The 19,845-nt window shown below is 44.1% G+C and overlaps 1 protein-coding gene across 6 annotated transcripts in view; it reads right to left on the reverse strand.

Moving 5' to 3' along the window:
* Positions 1-19,845, reverse strand: part of clcn3 (chloride channel 3) — a 34,685-nt gene that overhangs the window by 13,793 nt on the left and 1,047 nt on the right. For 3 of the 6 annotated variants that reach the window (XM_069714812.1, XM_069714807.1, XM_069714808.1), the window contains exons 2-4: positions 12,384-12,565; positions 1,979-2,139; positions 779-878 (exon numbers count right to left, since the gene is read on the reverse strand). In XM_069714812.1, coding sequence (XP_069570913.1) covers positions 779-878; positions 1,979-2,139; positions 12,384-12,546 — 424 coding nt within the window. In that variant the 5' untranslated portion in view covers positions 12,547-12,565. Of the gene's footprint in view, positions 1-778; positions 879-1,978; positions 2,140-7,674; positions 7,928-9,327; positions 9,743-12,383; positions 12,566-19,845 lie in introns of those variants that run through there. The other 3 variants (XM_069714810.1, XM_069714809.1, XM_069714811.1) reach the window with 3 other exon arrangements.

Below are 19,845 nucleotides of genomic sequence, written 5' to 3' on the forward strand. Positions count from 1 at the left end.
AAGAATTCTCAAATGAAAGCGTCTGAGGAAGCTGCAGATGTTCATGAACACCACACAAAAGTGTTTCATCAGTGTGTTTATTGAGCGTGTTCAACAGAGGACACCAAAATACGTTAACTTCTGGGTCAAATAATTAAAGCTGCAGATATTTTGGCGGTTGATGTGTTCACATATTGAGGTCATATTCAGTCAGTGCAGAACAGCAGCGTGCAAATTGAAACAACACAACACTGCGCTGCACAAGTAAGAGTCCTTTTGTGGAAGAGCAGTATTCATCAGTGTACTACGGGAAGTACGTCATCTGGAACACGGTGCCAGGCGTTATATGAGCCTCTGTTTGTAGCAGCCTCATCAAAAGAAACGATGAAAATGCTGAATGAAACCTGGCAAAGAAGCATCAGAGGTTGTTTTTTTTCCCACCTGATAACGTTTTCTGAGGAGAACGTGAATAACCCTTCGTTGCCTGGAATCTTACGAGAAGCTTTCCCACCGGAAATCATAAAAAACATAAATAATCTGTGGGATTTTTTTTAAATTTTTTTTTTTTAGAGGTTTGACCTGCAGGAGAGACGGCGCGCTTCTGAGAAGTGAGTGAAGGAGAGAGAAAGAGAAAGACTGAGCGTGAGCTGCCCGAGGCGAAGCATGTGAGAGTCACCAGCGGAGGAGATAATGGCTGTGTGTGTGTGTGTGTGTGTGTGTGTGTGTGTGTGTGTGTGTGTGTGTGTGTGTGTGTGTGTGTGTGTGTGTGTGTGTGTGTGTGTGTGTGTGTGTGTGTTACCTGATGCTAACCCGGTGAGCGTCACCACCAGCCAGCCGGACCAGGCGTCGTACAGGCTCTTGGTGAACTCCCATGCCGACTCCTTTTTCTTACTGTTGATCTGTACACACACAAAACAAAAAAAAACAAGCAGCAAATTTTTTTTTTTTTTTTAAAGAGTCAAACATTTAGGAAACGTTTCATTAGATGGACTCAAACTGGCAGAAATGGAAGCGGGTCAAAAGTTTATGAATGAAAAGTAGTTCAGCAATCGACTGCAGCGATGTGATTTGCAGCTGATTACAGCGATTCCTGTGTGGCCGATAAGACCCGGTTATAAAACCACAGAATTCAAATTACAGCATTGTCAGTTCCTGGAGTCCCGCAATAAAACACTGTGTCAATATTTGGATAGAAGTGTTGACAGAGACGGGTCGAGATGCACAGGCAGGGAGAGGACAGTCGTCCATTCATCCTGCAGCTGTGAAGTTCATTTGTTGGTGTTGATGTTGGTCTCAGAGTGCTGATGAAGGCCGGCAGAAGACATGAAGCTCCAAAAAAAAAATCTAAGCAGTGGACACAAGGAATGTTTTAGGAATTAATTCTGTTGACCTTAAATGTAGTGGTTGGCTCAAATATCAATATTCTTAAAAAGAAAAAAAGCTTAAAGTGTCTTTGATATCTGATACTCGTTTTAAGGGGATTTTCTGCTTGTGAAGTTTTGATTTCCGTGTTATTTTCCTTCTTCGTTGCACCGCAGGGGCTCAAACTGCTGATCCCGTCTTACCCACTTCTTCTTTTGTGTGATCCGAACTCACTGCTGCTGCAGCAGGAAGCCTGTGACGCAACACTTCCTGCGCTGACCCCAGCGAACATCAAAGCTTTTGTGAACTGGGAAGTCACGAGGATGCCTGTTAAAAGTCTGCGGATTAGTTGGAATCATTTGATGCAAAATAAATCTGGGGGCGTTTTTTTTATACATTTGTTTATTAAAGGCCGTCAGACAAACTACTTGTTTGTGATATCTGAAACCCTAAAACGTGTGCGAGTCATCCAGTTATCAGCCCGGCGTTCAAAAGGTTCCTTCCTTTCCTTGGTGTCAGAAAATGAAACATTTTTGTCGCGTTCAGATTTGATCGGACTGCTCGACAGCTTGTTTGAAGCACGCCGAGATTGTTTTTAAATGTTGAAGTCTTGAGGTTTCGTTTCAGCCGTCCTCACCTTCCGGTGTCTCTCGCGGTCCTTGCACTTCTCGCGGACCCAGTCGATGGTGTGGAAGTCGTCGTAGGTGCCCACGCCCGGGATGGGCTCCTCCAGGAAGTCCAGCAGGTGGGTGGTGGTGCTGGGTGCCCCGCCCCCGTTCGTCATGGCGTAGTTAGAGCCTGAAGGCAGAGAGACAGTGGAGAGGTATGATTAGAAGAATTTACTTTAAAAAAAATAAGAAAAAAAATGAACCTCTAATTCAACATGTTTCTTTTTATATGTGGAAAAATGATCTCATTGAAGTGAGTGTGTACTGTGAGCTCTTCAGGTTCAAAACCGTGAGTCCTCCTCAACAATGAAATATGTCTGAGCATGCAAATTAATAAAGAAACATGTCAGGTTTTACCGATCATGCTCTCTCATGTGCATCTCTGCAATGTGAAAATAAGCACCGGCAAATTGTTCTTATGAGGTTTTTCCACATAAACGAGTCCTCGGTGTGAAAATGAGCCATTAAACCGATCACACTGCAAGAATCCGAAAACGCTCGCGATGCAATATTTTGTCCGCTCCGCCGCAGAAAGAGGAAAAGAGATGCATCGCGGTGTCGCCTGCAGCCGGCTGCACGTTAAGAGCCGCTCCTCCTGGATTTATCCAGCGCTTCACTGCGGAAACACTGCGGAGATCGCGGCGCAGTCGCTGGCGAGATTTTAACGAGCCCGTTGCTGCGCTGCAGTCCGTCTCCTCGTCAGGAACAAGAACGACACCGGAGCAGGAAACTCATCTGCACTGCTGCATCTGGACGAGGAAACTCTGCTGAGAAGCCCGAAGGAAACCTTCTCTGTGTTTTATGCAGATAATCACACCGACACTGGAGAATTCAGGGCGAAGAAAGAAGCTCGCAGGCAGCAGTTTTCAGATTCTCTCTGCAGATCACCGCCTGGATGGATGGATGGATGGATGGATGGATGGATGGGTGGGTGGGTGGATGCTTCTTTTTTGTTTTTTACATTTTGGACATTTCCACTTTCAATCAGCAACTTAAACAAAACCCTCTTTCTGTACAAACTAAGCTTGTTAAAACTACAAAATTAAATTTTAATTACATTTATATATTTGAGGGTTTTCCTAAAATCCCCTGTTCAGAAGAATAAAAGCTTCATCTATACTGTATTGGCCTCCGGGCTGCTGGACAACGCAGCTCCTTGGAGACCAGACAACCATGTGCAGTCAGAAGTAATGACTTTAACATGACTGAATTAGTTAGAGCGCATATTAATTATGAGCAGAGAGAAAAAAAAACAAAAAAACACCAAACAAAGCAAACATTGTCCGCTGACCTTTCAGAGATTGTTTGGATTCTGTAATTCAGTGCAGCGACATGAGATGCAGGATGTCAGTGTGTTCAGTCTGACGAAGCGAAGGCCGAGTTAGAAATCCACCTCAACCTCATAACGCAGAGACAATATTTCAGACACGAAGAGAGGAGCCAGTTTCTTCTCAAATACACCGCAGCGTGTTTTTAATCCATTCCCAACCCTCTGTCTGACATCTGAAGCCGTCAGGAACGACGGAGCTGAAGGTTCCTACTTCTGACGACACAAATATCCATCTGCCGAACAAAAGGGAGGATTGTGTGGAACAAAACTTTTCACGGCTCCAGAAGAACACAAAGAGAAGAATGGCGTTGTGTGTGAGACGACGAGAGCAGCTCATTCTTCCTGTCCGAGCACATTTAAAAATATCTTATTAGTACATGTACACGCGGGGGTGTAATTACCGAGAGTGTCAGACTAAATGTGACCTCACCCGATGAAGCAGAAGGAGAAGCTCACTAAACTGCTGCTTGGACACAAAGTGCGACTTGTATTAATTGAAGGTTGTTTTTAATTAAAAAAAGTAACCAAGCCTGAAGGAAATGTTTCACACACTGTTTCCGACTGAAAGAGTCAACAGTCTCACTGCTGAGAGTAAAACCGAAACCCTTCTGGACGGTGTTTCTCTGTAAGTAAGTAGAGCTTTAAGAAAAAGAACGCAACTTTTTCTTGTTGTTTTTAGATTTTCAGAGAAATGTCAAATTTCTCCATTGAAAACAACCTGACAGATAAACTTGGGAGGACTTCATGTCACAGTTAGCGCGGTCAGTTTGTCACAGCTCATCTCCACTTCCTCTTTCACGATCCCTCATTCATTCGTTCGTTCGTTCATTCATGGAGGAGCGGTCAGTCACGCATCAGTCAGGCCATGTTGCCGCTGAATTTTCCGGCATCCTGCGATAAGAGGCGGTTGAAGGTGTGTTACTGAAGCGATGAATCAACAGTTCGCTCAAAACTGGGGGTCTGACTGAGAAACTGGAGAATATGTCCCGCCCACCTTTAGTAGAAACCTGGCTACCCCTCGGGCCTGTCAATCAAACCAGACACGTACCTCAAACATAGCTCTCTTTGAGGCCTGACATCTAATTAATGACTATTATTTTCCCGAGGAGTGAATTTAGCTGACACTTCAATGACTGTAAAAAAAACAAAAAAAAACTGTGTTTGCTTTGTATTTCGTGAGAGGTTGACACTTTTTGAATGGTAGTCAATGGAGCCAGAGGTTGTGTTTTGAAGGCAGCCCCTGGTGGCTTCCAGTGGTATCGCACTTTAAGGCACTTCTGCAAAGCTTCACTTTTCACACCCAGAAATTATTTAAAGCATATGTTACTAGCTCTCGTTTTCCACTATTAGTACAATTTGTTGCATTTTCTGTAAGAAGTATGTGCAACTCTGAATACCTTCCAGAAAAGGGCTGTCAATGCCAGTCGAAAAACCACAGCAGCATTAATACTAAGCCAGAACATCTTGCGGCCTTTCAAACGTACACATTCCAGTCCACAATGCATATTTTCTCCAGCGTCTTTAATCTCCTGTGCACGGCTGCAACTGGGGCAAGGTTCATGACTATCAAACAAAGGCCTGTTCGTAGCCATTAACCCTTCGTGACCTGCCTTTAAACATCAAAAAACCCGAAGCTGCTTCTCACCAGGGCATATAAGATGGCATCAATACATCTGCGTGCTTTCCAATGCATTACTGCACTGCAATTGCCACGTTAGTGCCATATTATAAATAGGAGCTGCATACTCGAATGCATCAGAAAAATCATCCACAATTTAGAACGAGGCAAAAGGTTTCCCACCAATAAGTGCGACAATATTCCAGGAAGAAGCCCAAAGACTTGAACGAGCCTTTGAAGGAGGTGCTCATTAGCTCATATCCCTCCCTTTGATGTGTGATGAGATGTGTGAGAGAGGAGAAACGAGTCCAAAACCCTTTGGAGGGAATTTCAGCGAGAAGCTGAATGTCCCGAGTGTGTCTTTTTATCTGAGCGGCAAACACACACATCCTGTCCAGTGACGAGAAAGGAGAAGAAAGTATGTAGAGCTGCTGATGTAGCTGGATGACGTGAGAGAGAGTGTGTGTGTGTGTGTGTGTGTGTGTGTGTGTGTGTGTGTGTGTGAGTGAGTGAGTGAGTGAAGGGGAACTGGGATGACTCAGATCTGCTTTTTGTTTTGGAGAGGACTGATCTGACATTTCTGGACCCATCAAATATGTTATTGTTATATAAGATTAAGTGTCAATAATAATAATAATAATAAGCAACATTTCACGCTGGAATACTGAAATATCTTTCTCAGCTTTGATGCCGTTCGCAACCTTGAACTTGAGTTTTGGTTGAACATCCCGTTGCTACGGTAACCGCTGCTGCCCCAGCTCAATGCGACGCAGCCCTTTCTCAATATGAAGAACGCAGAGTTGAAACTCGCGTCCCTCCAACTCTGCAGTTCATCGATCAACTCCAGAAGATTCTGGACAGAGACGCTTTAATTAGAGACAAAAAAAACCCAAACATTTCTGATTGCTGTCCCTCACGGACCACCGTAGATGATTCATGGTCGGATTCAGGACCAAAGTGGAGCAAATCGGATCAAAAAGCAGCAACATTAAAAAAAAAATCAATACCATAACGCAGCCGAGAATAACAGAAACGCCGACCACGAGCACACAAACACACACAAACACACGTAATTCAAATCCGAGCAAACAAAACGAGCGTTTCATGAGCTGCTAACTGCAAACATACCAAAAACATTTTTTTGTTATGTTGTGAAATGCCCGTCACTGCAGGATGACTGTGGCGTCCTTGCAAAAAAAAAAACAAAAAAAAAAAAAAAACATTTTCAACGGCTCATAAGAAGACATTGGTTTCGACTGATGAGATAAAGCAGCGCGGCCCCTCCTGATGATGGTGCACTCCTCGGGCCAATCACCAGCGTGGAGCCAAGAGACGGTGACGCCACGGAAAACAGAAACCAAAGGGGACCGTTGAGTTGTTGTGACAGTCCAGCGGACACACACACACACACACACACACACACACTAAAATAAGGCTTCTGTTTCTTCCCCTGTGCATTTGTGCAGTGACGCTGCGATTCTGCTCAACCGGCCCGCTGAGCTGACTGTCAATCAGACGATGCAGCTTTCTCCCTCTGCAGCGCCGACCATCGGCCCGCTGCCGGCTCACCGTTTCCCCGGGTTACTCCTACTGTACCGCTGCGGAGTAAAATCAGATCGGGGCGGTTCAGAGGCAGCCGGGTCGGCTCGGCATCATAAACTGACCCAGACGACCCGGTTCGGAGCTGCTGCTTATCGGACGGCTGGAATCCCTGAAGTCACACGTAGAGACGGATAAGCGGGGCGAAGTCCAAAAAGGCCCGAGGACTCAACAACGTTTACGCAACTTTCCCCTCATGTGTTTACACACCGACATGCCGGTGTGCCGGAGAGTTGAGACGAGGCCGGCGGGTTTCAGGTGAATGACCCGGACGTGACCACATCACTGTGTCTGTGGGCCGCGCTGTACACGTCCAGTTTCAGTCCTTTAAGGAAGGAAACTGGGACACTGAATTTATCTGCATTACTCAAGACGACGCAACTGCACGTCTGCGATAAGAGAGAGGAAAGAACGTAGAGACGTGTGAGGCCTTCGTACAGGTACCGTAGAAATAAAAAAATATATATAACGAGGCCCGGAGGAACCGGCAGACACCCTCATCCAACGGAGACGAAAACTAAGAGTTAAAACTGTCCTAAAAAGATAATCTGGCACCAGTGTGACCCGGAGGAGGCTGCTTCATGTGACGTGAGGGGACATCATGAATCTGGACAACAGGTGTCCTCGCACTGCAGGAAGGGTGTGAAAAACAAAATTAAAAAAAGACACAGATTACAGATATATAAATATATATATGTGTGTGTCTTTCTGTGGTGAAATTAAAATGGATGCCCACATGATGTCCTCTTTAGTTGCTGCTGCTTACAGGTCCCGAGCTGAGGCCTTCACACCACATCAACTCTTCCTTTATCTCATTATCCTTGGTTGACGTGCACACACCGCCGGTTAATCATCGAGGAGGAGGTGAACGGTGAGACGAGCTGCCCCCCCCCCCCCACCTCCTCCTCCTCCACCCCCGGACGGCTGTTGTCGCTCTGCAATGGCAGCTCCTAATCCACGCTGGTTTCTCCGGTTTCCAGGGGAGGCAGCGTTCGCCTTAACCTGCGCCGCGTCTGGCTGCCATATGGCTGCATGTCATCGTGAGGAGAAAGGAGGAGATCGGAGGGGAAGAGGCGACGGAGGGGGGGGGGGGGGGAGGGCGAGGGGACGTGGCGTACCTCTTTTAGGGATCTCCTGCAGGGGGATGGTGTCCCCTCCCCCGTCGTAGGGCAGATAGGGGTCGGCCGCCGCGTCCTCCTCCTCCATGTTGACAGTTTAGACGAGGCTAGGCTAAACCGGGCTCGGCTTCGCTACGCCGTGCTCGCTGCGTGTGGTATTCACCGCTGCCATGTTTACCACGGGAAGACAAGTGGAGCTGTGAGAGAGTGTGTGTGTGTGTGTGTGTGAGAGAGAGAGAGAGTGTGTGTGTGTGTGTGTGAGCGCCCTCCCTCCCCTCCCTTTTCTTTCTCCACTGCAGCAGCTGACTGTTTGAGCTGATGATGTCATCACACACACACACACACACACACACACACACACACACACACACACACACACACACACACACACACACACACACACACACACACACACACACACACACAGAGGGAAAGACGATCACGCCAGGCTGGTCAGTCCTGCCTGCTTTGGTTGCTACGGGAGACCAGCGGGCCCTGCCTGTATGGGAGAGACCATAGTGTTGGGTCATAGGGATGTGTGTGTGTGTTTGGGGGAGGGGGGGGGGGTTGCTCTAAAATGGAACATTCCATTGTGAGGACCTGCGGGGGGGGTCAAAGTAAGGAGAATAGCTGGAATATTTTTGTTTTCAGTGAAACAGACTGAGGAGCTGAAAGGTTTCGCATGCGATTGAAAATAAAAAAAATATTTAATTGGCTACAAATTTGGTCATTAATCCAATTTTTAAGCAAAAATGTCCAAGTTTGAGCATCTCAAATGTGAATGTTTCCTGCTTCTCTTTGTCCTATGTAACAGTTCACTAAACAGGTTTTGGTTTGTCAATTGAAAAAAAAACACTTTTAGATTTTTTTTTTTTTTTGGTGTTTTCTGGCATTTTACAAACCAGATTAATTAACCAAATATTACCAGATTGCTACTTTAAATACAGTAAGAGTTATTCCAGTGGGATGAGTGCAGTCAGGTACACATTTTAAAAATTTGGAAAGAAAAGACCACAAGTATCTGATTGATACTGAATAAAAAAAACTAAATAAAAAAAAAACGCAAGTTGATGAAACCGGTATGGGACAAAAAAAAAAAAATCTGGTCAATCCAGCCGAAAATTATTTGAAAAAAAACAACAAAAAAAAACACTTTCCCACAGCAGAAATAAGTCAACTTGATATCACTGACTTTTTGAAATCAGATTCACGACGAGTCCTGCCTCGCCTTCAGCATGAAAAGTAAAAATATTATTTTTCTGGGGAGTCTGTAAGAAAAACTGAAGCAAGAAAAAAATAAAATAACCAAAAGATGCCGAATTCAAACACAAACAGATAATATCTGTGCAATAACGCGACATCACAGGAGCCCTCCGTTTTCTGTCATATGCACAATCCATGTTTCAAGAGTTATTTTTTTCTACTTCTTAGTCTAAACACATCCCATAATAATAATAATAAAAAGCAGATTTCACAGATAAAATCCAGAAGGGATTCCAGTCACTGTATTTCACAGGTGTTTTGTTTTTAACTTGATGTAGTTGTGTTATTATATGAAACACAAAGACAATTCTTTGCAGTCGTTTTTGTTTTGTTATTACTGTGCCATTAAAAACCGGCCTGTCAAACCTGAAGACTTCCATGACCTCTTACCTTTTGGCAGGGCTCCCCGTTGCTAGGCAGCAGCACGGGCGGTGTCAGCCATAGTTTGTCACCTCCCTTTCTCAAGAAGTCCGAGTGAGCCAGCAAACCCACGACATGTCGTGTGGAAGTTTCTGTAAAATGCGTTCTCCCCTCTTTTCGAGGGTGTTTTTTTTTTTTTTTAAAGCGGCGCCGTATTCACGTCCTGCGCTTCTTCTGAGCCGACGACAAGTTTCAGTACAAAAAAAGAGAAACTCCACGAGTGATTCAGCCCCTCGGTCACATTGCAGTCACAACCCAGAGGAGGGCTTCACGAGGTTTCCTGTGAACCCAACCCCTTTCGCTGCTCTGTAAAAATAGCACAAAGGGAAGGCAGAGACAGGCAGCACACAGACTTCAAGTCATCCGGAGACTTCCTGAAACACTCGCTCACACCGGCCTGCAGCCTGAAAGTGGTTCACGGGAATGTCGCTGCACCTAAATGGAGACGGACGGCGCAGGTAGGTGGAGCGCAGATGTTCACAGCAGCACGAGACGGTCCAGGAAAAGGAAGCTGAGCGATGCAGTAGCTGTGAGTGACGATGAGCTGATGAGCGCAGATCAGAGCGTTTCCCTCTCAGCATCTGTGTTGGGTAGCTGCTCTCTGCGTGGAAGAGGCGGAAGTTTAAAGTTACTCTCCGCTTTCGGCTTTTGCGGTCCGGCGCCCCGCAGGTCCAGTTTCAAGAGTCGAAGAATGAGAACGGGTACGTCGACACAACCTAACCTCCGCAGAGGAAACCGACGCGGCAAAGACGAAGCAAGAAAAATTCACACGTATGGAAAAGTCGCAAAGACAAAAAAAAAAAAGCAGCAACTCCGGCGAGCGTCTAACATGTATAACAAATACTAAGTCAGCTTACTACAAATATGTGGTCACCTATACGGCAAAAGAAGAAATTATAATTTTGTCATGTAAAAAAACAAAACAATAACAAAACCATCGACTGATATATGTTATAATCAAGCTCATTATCGTCCTTAAAAGTCGAGTGTTGTTTGGGGCTGTGTTACATAAGCTGACATGCTCAATATTATATGGACCAGTACTGTACAGTCTAGACTCCAGCTGTTATGTCACTGCTATTCTCTCCAACACGCTGTTAATCCTGCCGAACACTAAACTCCTGTTTGGGCTCCATCTAACTGGTCGCGTCGCATCGCTGCGTCAAAAAGGATTTCATGAATGAGCTGGAAAGAAAAAAAAAAAAATAAAAAGCAGCAGAGATATCAGGTTCAGCTATTCAGTACAATCAGACTCAACAGTTTAACCACAGAAACGGAAGACGACGTTGAACAAGCGCCAGAAAAATGTCGTCTCCAAGCAAGATGTCGATTTTACTTTCACCGCAGCCTTTCAAACAAAATGTGCGTTTAGATTTTTTTTTGCGTCTTCATGATTCTCGCGATCCAAAAACTGAATCAAATATAAGCAGTTCATCCTAATTATCCACTTTGAGCGTTCTTTAAACTGACTTCAGCGTCTTTATTTCTTGCCTCAACACACCAGTTTGCCAACTTTTGTTCTCGTTCTATTTTCCCCCCAAAAAAGCAGTAAATTTGCACAGTCGAGTCGGTCTGATTAAACACGAGCCGTTCGTGTTTGTAGAGTCGAGCTCAGCCGACGCCCCCGACACGATCCTCAGCGTGTGCACTTTCTGTTTGATCAGCTGCGAGACGAGAGGGTTTCGGCCCGTTTACTTCGGAGCAAACAGGATGTCGAAGGGACGGATGAATGAAGGAGAAACAGCTGACTCCACTGAAAACAATACGTGGAGCTGGAATGACGCAGCAGAAGACCGACGGTCAGAAGACCGACGGTCCAACTATCCATGAAGGACGGACGGGAACTCACCACCGGACCTTATAAACGCATCCCTGCGTTTGAGACGGTGTCTCACTCGTACACCTGGCGTCCCCTCGGCTCTTCTATCTTTACGAATGTCAGCATCATCACAACTACCTCCCAGGTTTCACGAGATACTTGACAGGAAAACCCACATGAAAGGAGGAGAAGCAACGGCCGAGGCCACAAAGCAGGACCGCGGGAAACACCGAGGTGATCGGGGTCCGAGAGGCTCGGTGTACAAAACGAAACAAACCAAGGTTGTCGCAAACGGATGATGTCACAACAAGAGCGCCAGTCAAACCTGAAACGGTGAAATATAACGTGGAAATGTGACTTTTCTGTGATGAATGAAAACCAAATGAAACAATCAGGCGATGATGATGTGATGCTCGTGAACAAAGCGACAGCGAAGACGAGCGAGACACCAAACAAATGACCTAAATAATAAAAAGGCACTAACGGGAATCCGTAAAGAGACTCGCAAGTGGCAATAAAGTGATGTTTCACTGGACAACACAAGGAGTAGCAACTCGGTCCTTCTTGAAATAAATTCAATCATAAATCATTTGTAATTAAGTAAATAAAAACCACAAATTGGCATCCATTGGTTGATTTTAAAAACTGACTGTATAATGCCTAATAGGGGATTTTTAAATGAATTTGATGATGCAACTTAAAAATTTGAATATTGTCCATACTGTTATGAGCAGTTTATCAATAAGTTGCTTTGGTACTTTTGATAGCCGGAGCCTTTTTCCCCTTCAATGTCAACACACTTATTCTTAGAACCATTTGAGAGGTTCAATAAGGTTAAAAATGGAGGCGGGACAATGATGCTGGCCGGACGGGTGGACGGGGAGTTTCTGCAGGATGCAAAGAGACAACATGTGGAGCAGTTGATGGGTGGTGGATGAAGATGGAGACAGCAGCACACGTCACCGGAGGAGGTGGGGGGGTCACAAGCGGAGCAGCGGTTCCCTGCCCCAGAAGATAACCTCTGTTTTTGGATGTGGAGAACAGGAATGACCGGGCACGGGGGGAGCGGGGGAGGGGTTCAAGGAAAAGGTCCTATCTGATCGGAGGGTCGAGGTTCGTCACACCCCGGGGATGTGAGAGGGGGGGGCTCAAGACGTCCACACTGCTGGAGGGGATATAATTTGGAGGTGTTCCCGTTACTGCCTACCTGGGGAGGCAGCGTCCCCATCCAGCAGGTTGTCGTCCTCGGTGGTGTGGAAGTCCATGACGACGCCGGCTCCATCCAGCAGCTCCTCGTCGCTGCTGGCGCTGGCGATGCTGTTGTAGCTGTTCCTGCAGTAGCCTCTGTGGTACAGCTGCTCCGACTCCATTTAGCAACGCGCCGGTACCCTGGATGATAAGGAAGGAGGGAAGGAGGGAGGGGGGGAGATATACACACCGTGCTGTGAGGTCGCTAGATTTACAGAGTCTACCAGGCGAGGCGAGTCTCGTGGTCGCACACAGGTGAGCGGATGGGCGGTCGTTGACGTGCACGCCGGCTCGCAGGTGAACAGCAAAGACAGAGGAGGGGACACACTCGTAGGACAGGAACGTTGTCCTCATTCGAAGAGCACAACAGAGACAGCCCACAATACGAGACAGAGCTCACAACGCCGTCACACATTCATCATCTACTACTTTCTGGTACACAAGTCTGAAGTGGCCACAAAGTCCTTCTAAAGCCGGGATCAGACTACACAACGGTAATTAAGTCAGATCAAAGGGAATCAAAGTGCCATGAATTCTCGCCGTTTCTTTGTCGGGGGGAGGGGGGGGTCAAGAAGTTGGGATTCACGGCTGCAGAGGCGCTACGGATATGTGAGGATATGTCCACACTATGAAGCCCGTTGTTTGTTCCCAATAATTCCCTGTAAAGAAGCTGGTGATATGATGCCAATTAAAGGGTAACTGGTTTTGGATTTCCAATGAACTTAGTTTTGGTCATGTAGTCTTTCATTCAGTGTGTACATAAGGTTGTGAAATGTGTTTACAGGGAAGCAAGAAACTCTAAACATGCAGTTTCCAATAGTTAGTCTCCAAAAATGATTAAATAATAAAAGAATATGAGTTGAAATGAGGATTTTCTTTCTAATTATTTCCATTTATATCAAAATAGATAGAAAATATACATATATACAAGACCTGTAAAATAAAGCGCTATCTTCCACTGATTAAACATTAAATGATATATTTTTCTAAGTTGTTGGCTATTTAACTTCACTTTCCTTCAGAATAATGTTGTTTTGAAGGCATAGCAGTAACATTATTGGACTCTGATTGACATGAGGTCATATTAATTCAGTTAATATAACGTGGAGGCTTTCCAGCTAAAACACTGAAAACTGGTCAAATTTACCTGCAACTTATTGTCAGACGTTTATTCGAATGTCTTTTGGCTAAGAACACGATTTTCCATATTTTTTCTTTCTTAATTTGTTTGTTCCATTCAGACAATCCTTACAATGTTGAGTGAGGACATTTGGCAGCGATGATATAACAAAGCCTTCGTGTTCGCTGCTCAGCTCGGTGGTGTATTTATAGGCCGAGGGATTAAAATGACACGGGGACATCCTCCCGACAAAAGAGAGGATGATGATGGTGAAAATATTCCTGCCGCCTCGAGAGAGAGAGCAGAACAGCAGCATCAACACGCAGCACATCAAACCACGCCCCCCTGTGGGCGCTCCTGGGAACTACAACGTGACTCAGGAACTGACAGAAGCCAATGACAAGCCAAAGACGCCCTGAAAATTAAAGATGACCCGAAGATATTTATAGAAATAGCAGCCTCAGGTCACGATGATTCACAAAACAGTAATGCAAAAGAGAGAACCAGAGTTCAGCAGGTGCAGGGTGGTGCTGGGTGGTGCAGGGTGGTGCTGGGTAATGTAGGCAGGTGCTGTGGCCTAACAGATCTTCATTAATCCCTCACAGGCTGACAGGCCGCTCCGTTTTCCTCTAATATCTCTGAGAAAGGTAACCTGGGCCTAATAAGATGTCTCAGTCGACACGATCTTTAATTTTTCTTTCCTGAAGGGCGACGTGGACCTTTAAAAGTGACATTCAGGATTGATTTAGGAAGTGGATTTCTCTAAAAACATGAAAAGTTTTTTTTTTTTTTTTAAATCTAGTGATAAAAACATGCTCTCAAACTAGGGTTTGATTGAGTAAATCCTTAAATAGTCAAATAAACTGACTCAGAGCCAGAAACCTGGTGGTTTAAACTGTCAAACACGTGGCACGTTCTGTCACACCCATAATAAAACAGCGGCTGGGTCTATTTGTTTTCTTGCATGCGTGACATCATAAATCCCTGGAAATACAACTACCAGGAACTCCTTTTCACTTCCTTCAGCCTATTGTTATTTGCATTCCCACAACCGTTTTAAAGACTGCAATAAATTATGAAAATTAGTCCACTAATGCCTGTTGTTCTTCTGAGTTTTAACATCAGTTAGGAAATAGGTGCGTTACTGCCCTGTACTGATCCAAGACCCTGTGGTCCCTGTGGTGGAAACACAGTTAGAGGAACTGAGCTCCTTAAAAGGTTCCTCGACTCTGAGGAAAGTTCCTGCAGAGGAAACGTCAGGAAACTGACTGAGATATGGTCAGAAATGCAACCTGGCGAGTCAGCGCTGACCGTGCAGTTCTTCTTTGTTTTTCTATGTTGCAGCACAAGAAAGTAGTTCATTTCCTGAGCACAATGTTCTTCTCTTTCAACTCTCGGTAGCTTGTTAAAGTGAGACTGGGAGAGAGTTGGATAAAACATCAGCTTTCCTCCAGTTTGTTTTTTTGAGTCGGAAACGCAGTTCTTCAGTCTCACAGGAAAAATCCAAAGAACTAGTTTCCTCTTTGCTATTTCATGGCAAAGAAATGTCATCATCTTTTCTTTCTCCTGTGGTTAAGATCACTTACGAGCATTTTTTTTCCTTTCGTGTAAAGACAGAACGGAATCAAAGGGAGACGAGGGGCGCCATGAGCCCCCCGGCTGTAATCAGACCAGAGCCAATGAATTTAAAAACATTTTAATCATTCTTCTATTGGGACATACTTAAATGTCATTTTTCTCTAAACCGCCGCATATTACAGTGGTTTTGTAGTGTCAGCATGTTTTGTGAGATTTGGTTGATAGTAAACAGGCCTCCTGTCATGTCTCCAATGTTTGACAAAAAAAAAAGTAAATGAATAAACCTCCAACTTTACTTTATTCTGATCATACCGGAGCCCCAGCGATGCAGAATTTTAAGACCAATATCAAAATTTGAGAAAGTACTATTTATAAGCCAAAATTCACAGTTTTAAATTTAAACACAACACAAATGAATATTTTCATTAGTGTGTGCTGAGTAAGCATGTGTGATTACAACACTGCTTCAAACCTGAGCTAACGTAGTAAAATGTCTCCCGACAGTGACACGAACTCTGTTGTGCTGGAAATCATTGGCCTCTCCCAAATACATGTTGACACGTGTTGTGACGGTGATAATACGCCGCAGCACCGAGCCGGCACCATCAAACGCCAACATTGAGAACCGAAGCCCCGGTAATCCGCAACTGGAACAAACTCTACTTAGTGAGGCAAAGGAGGAAAGAGAAACTTTCCCCCGAGCTAACAATCACACCGATTCACCCCGAGACAGGACTTCCCTTCGAGCTACATGACATCAAATCAAATCAGCAAATTCAATTCAGCTCGTTTGGAGAGACAACGGCGAGACACAGACCGTCGAGGTGCGCTTCATGTGACCTCTGGTTAAATGATAAAGCGACCACCTCACAGCTGACATGAAAATCAAAACCAAACTTTCCTCGACTGATTTACTTCGGATTTAGACTAAAGCTTTCGTGCTAATTCGGACATTTAAAGGCAACACGCGCACGTCAGGTCCGCTGATTCATGCAGCGCAGCTCTCCGGGACAAATAAGAGTGAGAATATAAAATGCACGTTAGAGGTTAGAGATATCATATTAAATGGACTGCTCTTATTAGGATGAACGTGTTTCCTTGTGTTCCTGTCTGCTGCTGACGTTTGATAACTATCATCATGACAGTCTGCGGTGTTCGTGGTCGTGTTTCTTTGCAACAGAAATCAAAACAGTAATTACATCGGGGAGGCGGGAGAGTGTTGATTATCGAGGAGTGAGATTTCAGTTTGTCGTTTGAGGATGAGGGTAAGCTGAGGAGGAGGAGGAGGAGGAGGGGGAGTGTGTGTGTGTGTGTGTGTGTGTGTGTGTGTGTGTGTGTGTGTGTGTGTGTGTGTGTGTGTGTGTGTGTGTGTGTGTGTGTTGCAGGGTCTGCCAATGCAGTTGAGCATCAAGCGGCTTTATCTTCCTCCTTGCTGGTGACTACGGACCTGTTGCCTGGGCAACTGTTGCCGAGATGTGACTCAGCGTTTTTCCCTCCCTCTTAACGGACACCACCTCCTCCTCCTCCTTCTCCACCACCACCACCTTCTCCTTCTCCCCTTCCTCCTCCTCCTCCTCCCCCTCCTGCTCCTCCACCACCTCTTCTTCCTCATCCTCCTCCACCTCCTCATCCACCTCCTCCGTAGATAGGGCCGACAATTTGACACATAACGCACGCAGGGAGTCGATATCCGGGATCGCTGTGTAGCAAAACATCCGACGGCGGCAGCTCCAACGCAGCGAGGATCTTTTCACTCACTCATCATGATTCAGTCAGACGGCCGACGGAGTCGCCGCCCGCTGAAGTTGTGGAGTCATGCAGCGAAGTCTGTCTCAGACCATATTGATAAACAAGTGGAAATAGCTCATAACAAATATATTTGCATTTAGCAATTTATATTTTCATTCACTCACAGAAAAAGTACTGTATATCTCCACATTGAATAATAATTTGCACATATTTTATGACTTTTTGTGGTATTCTTTTCAAAATTGAGCAAATATAGAAGCAGAAACTGACTAGTTGTCAGTAAATTAGTGGATAAAGATAATAGAACTGAAATTCTCTCCAAACTTCTGTCATTGTTTGCAGGAAGTTTGTATACATGCAGTTTTTCTTATGACACCAGATGTGTACAAGCACCAGATGTACCGGCACACCCGCTGCCCGTCCATCTGGTCCTGGAACCACAGCTGCAACAATTAGTTGTTCAACAGAAAATGAATGGTCAACTGTCTTTGTGAGACACTGGTTGACAATTTTTCACCAGTTTCTGACATTTTTAATTTCAAACCAGGCAATGAATCGATTGATGAAGAAAATAATCAACAGATTATGGATAATAGAAATAATCATTATTTGCAGCCCTAATGGGAACCAATGAAGCTCTCCTATATAAAAGCAGAATTGTAGGTCGATTTTAATCGGTTGACTCGTGTAGTTTGTTTATATTTGCACACAGATAACAATAAGTGTTGGCATATGCATCGGCCAAAAGGTTGTAATAATTCTTTTAAGGTAGAGAACTATGACTAGCTATTTTTTTTCCTTTTTAAGGAAAAGAAAAAAATTGATCATGGCTTTTATTAGATTTTATGATATCTAAAACATTGATATCAACATGATCATTAGCTTTCTGTGTCTTGTTATTATAAAAGTAACAATTGGGACTTTTTGGGGAGGCTAAATGCTAAATCTTCAATAAACCACATGACTCATCAATTATCCACAAAAATGAACAAGTCAATCACTACCAAAATTATCATTAGCTCCAGCTGCTCTACATGTGCCTGATGCAGAGCCGGCATGAACATCATGTAAATGACCAGTCAATAAAATGCTGCCACGTCTCAGGGAGTTTCTGTTCTGGCCACGACTGAAGAAACACAAGATGTTCTTACTGTCAAATGAAGTTTGAAACATGAATCATACTTTTCTATCTGGTCTACAATCAAAAGTAAAGGAATATACAGCCAGTCAAGAAAACCCTTCTTCTGTGTGTGTGTGTGTGTGTGTGTGTGTGTGTGTGTGTGTGTGTGTGTGTGTGTGTGTGTGTGTGTGTGTGTGTGTGTGTGTGTGTGTGTGTGTGTGTGTTCACTCAGCCGAAACCAGAAAACTATTTAACAGCAGTGGGTACAGCCTGCATTACAAAAAAACAAAAAAATTGAATTCAAATGTTTCAGACTGGTGAAATCGCGAATGTTGATCGTAAAGGAGTAAAGTTCATTAAAGTATCTCAAGTTTCTGTAATGTGTGGTATTGATCATGTAGTGAAAGCAGGTCTCACTAAAACACACGGTGCTTTTAGACGCATAAGGAAGTTGCGGCCAATGATTGAGCACGATTTCTCCAACACCTGTTCTCTTCGCTGACCTTCAGCATACCAAGAAAACCAGCTGATCTTAACGATGGGTTCACCTGTGACGTCAGAGGAGGGACAAACGACTGAATAAAAAAGGTCACGGCTGTCTGACTATGAACGAAACTCAAAAGTCACACCTTGTGGAAAAGGAGACAAACACCCCCCCCCCCCAGACAGTCGGACAGACAGACATCATCCAATCAGGAGAGCCGATTAACCCAGCAAATCAAATAGAGAGCGCTGCAGTGACCGAGCCGTGACCGCCGGGTGGAAAAAAAGTCAGCATGGATGAATATGTGAAATGAAGAGAGTAGGGACACATTAACTTGAGTTTATGTTTAACATTTTGGATTACTTATACGGCCCGTTAAATGGATTAAGATGAATATTAGTACAGATTATACTGCATGCCACTACTAGCAGGGACAACTTCAGGTCCGCTTAGAAAAAAAAATGACCTTAAATACGTTCTCAAGTTAATGGATCCTCTGGAGACACATGAAGCACACACTTCTCACATTATATCGTACACATTGACCACAAACTACAGCAAAAAAATCTACACATTTTTCAAATTAATTGATTCAAATCTATTAGAAATAAAAGAAAAATACCAAACACATGTTCACTCCAGCTTTGTAAAAGACGAGTTTTTGCTGCTTTCCTGTTTTATATCATCACGAGTTGAATCTCTGGGTGTTAAACTGGTGTTTGAACCAAAGAATATGTCTGAAATCCTCACTTTAAGGTCCGTGAACTTGTGATCGGCATTTATTTAAAAAAAAAAAAAAACATTTAAAAAATGTAATCGACAGATTCATCAGTCATGATATATAGTATGTTTAGAGCTGGCGAAATCACATTATAATTTATGGAATTAATGTCAATGGACTGTATTATGATTATGTATTATGAGTCAGCTGGAATTCATTATTTTCTTTAAAGAGTAACCAAATAACTATATGTAGTTTGAATTATAAAAACAAAATTTCAGTGTTAGAAAAGTATTGTGACTGCAGCTAACAATTGTTTTCACTCTTGATTTATAAATGATCAATTTCATCTAAAGGAAAATGTCTGAAAATGGTGAAAAGTGGCCATTGTAATTACTCAATCGCCAAGTTTACATACTTTAATACTTCATGTATTAAAGAAAAGTTCCAGAATCCAAAAATATTCAGTTTACCATCGCAGAAAACAAGCAAATATTCACTTTCCAAGAAGTTGTAATCAGTGAATCTTTTGGTAAGTGTGTCCCCAGTGAACAAGTCAAATAAATTGCTTAGTAATCTTTCTGTTGATTAATGAATTTATTATTTTACCAATCAAATAAGAGCTGTTGTAAATATCTATAGACTGCAA

The sequence above is a fragment of the Brachyistius frenatus genome, unplaced genomic scaffold, assembly GCF_029030835.1.
Source record: "Brachyistius frenatus isolate BFR_SWC_R1_liver_20210118 unplaced genomic scaffold, ASM2903083v1 Contig_135, whole genome shotgun sequence".
Lineage (NCBI taxonomy): Eukaryota > Metazoa > Chordata > Actinopteri > Embiotocidae > Brachyistius > Brachyistius frenatus.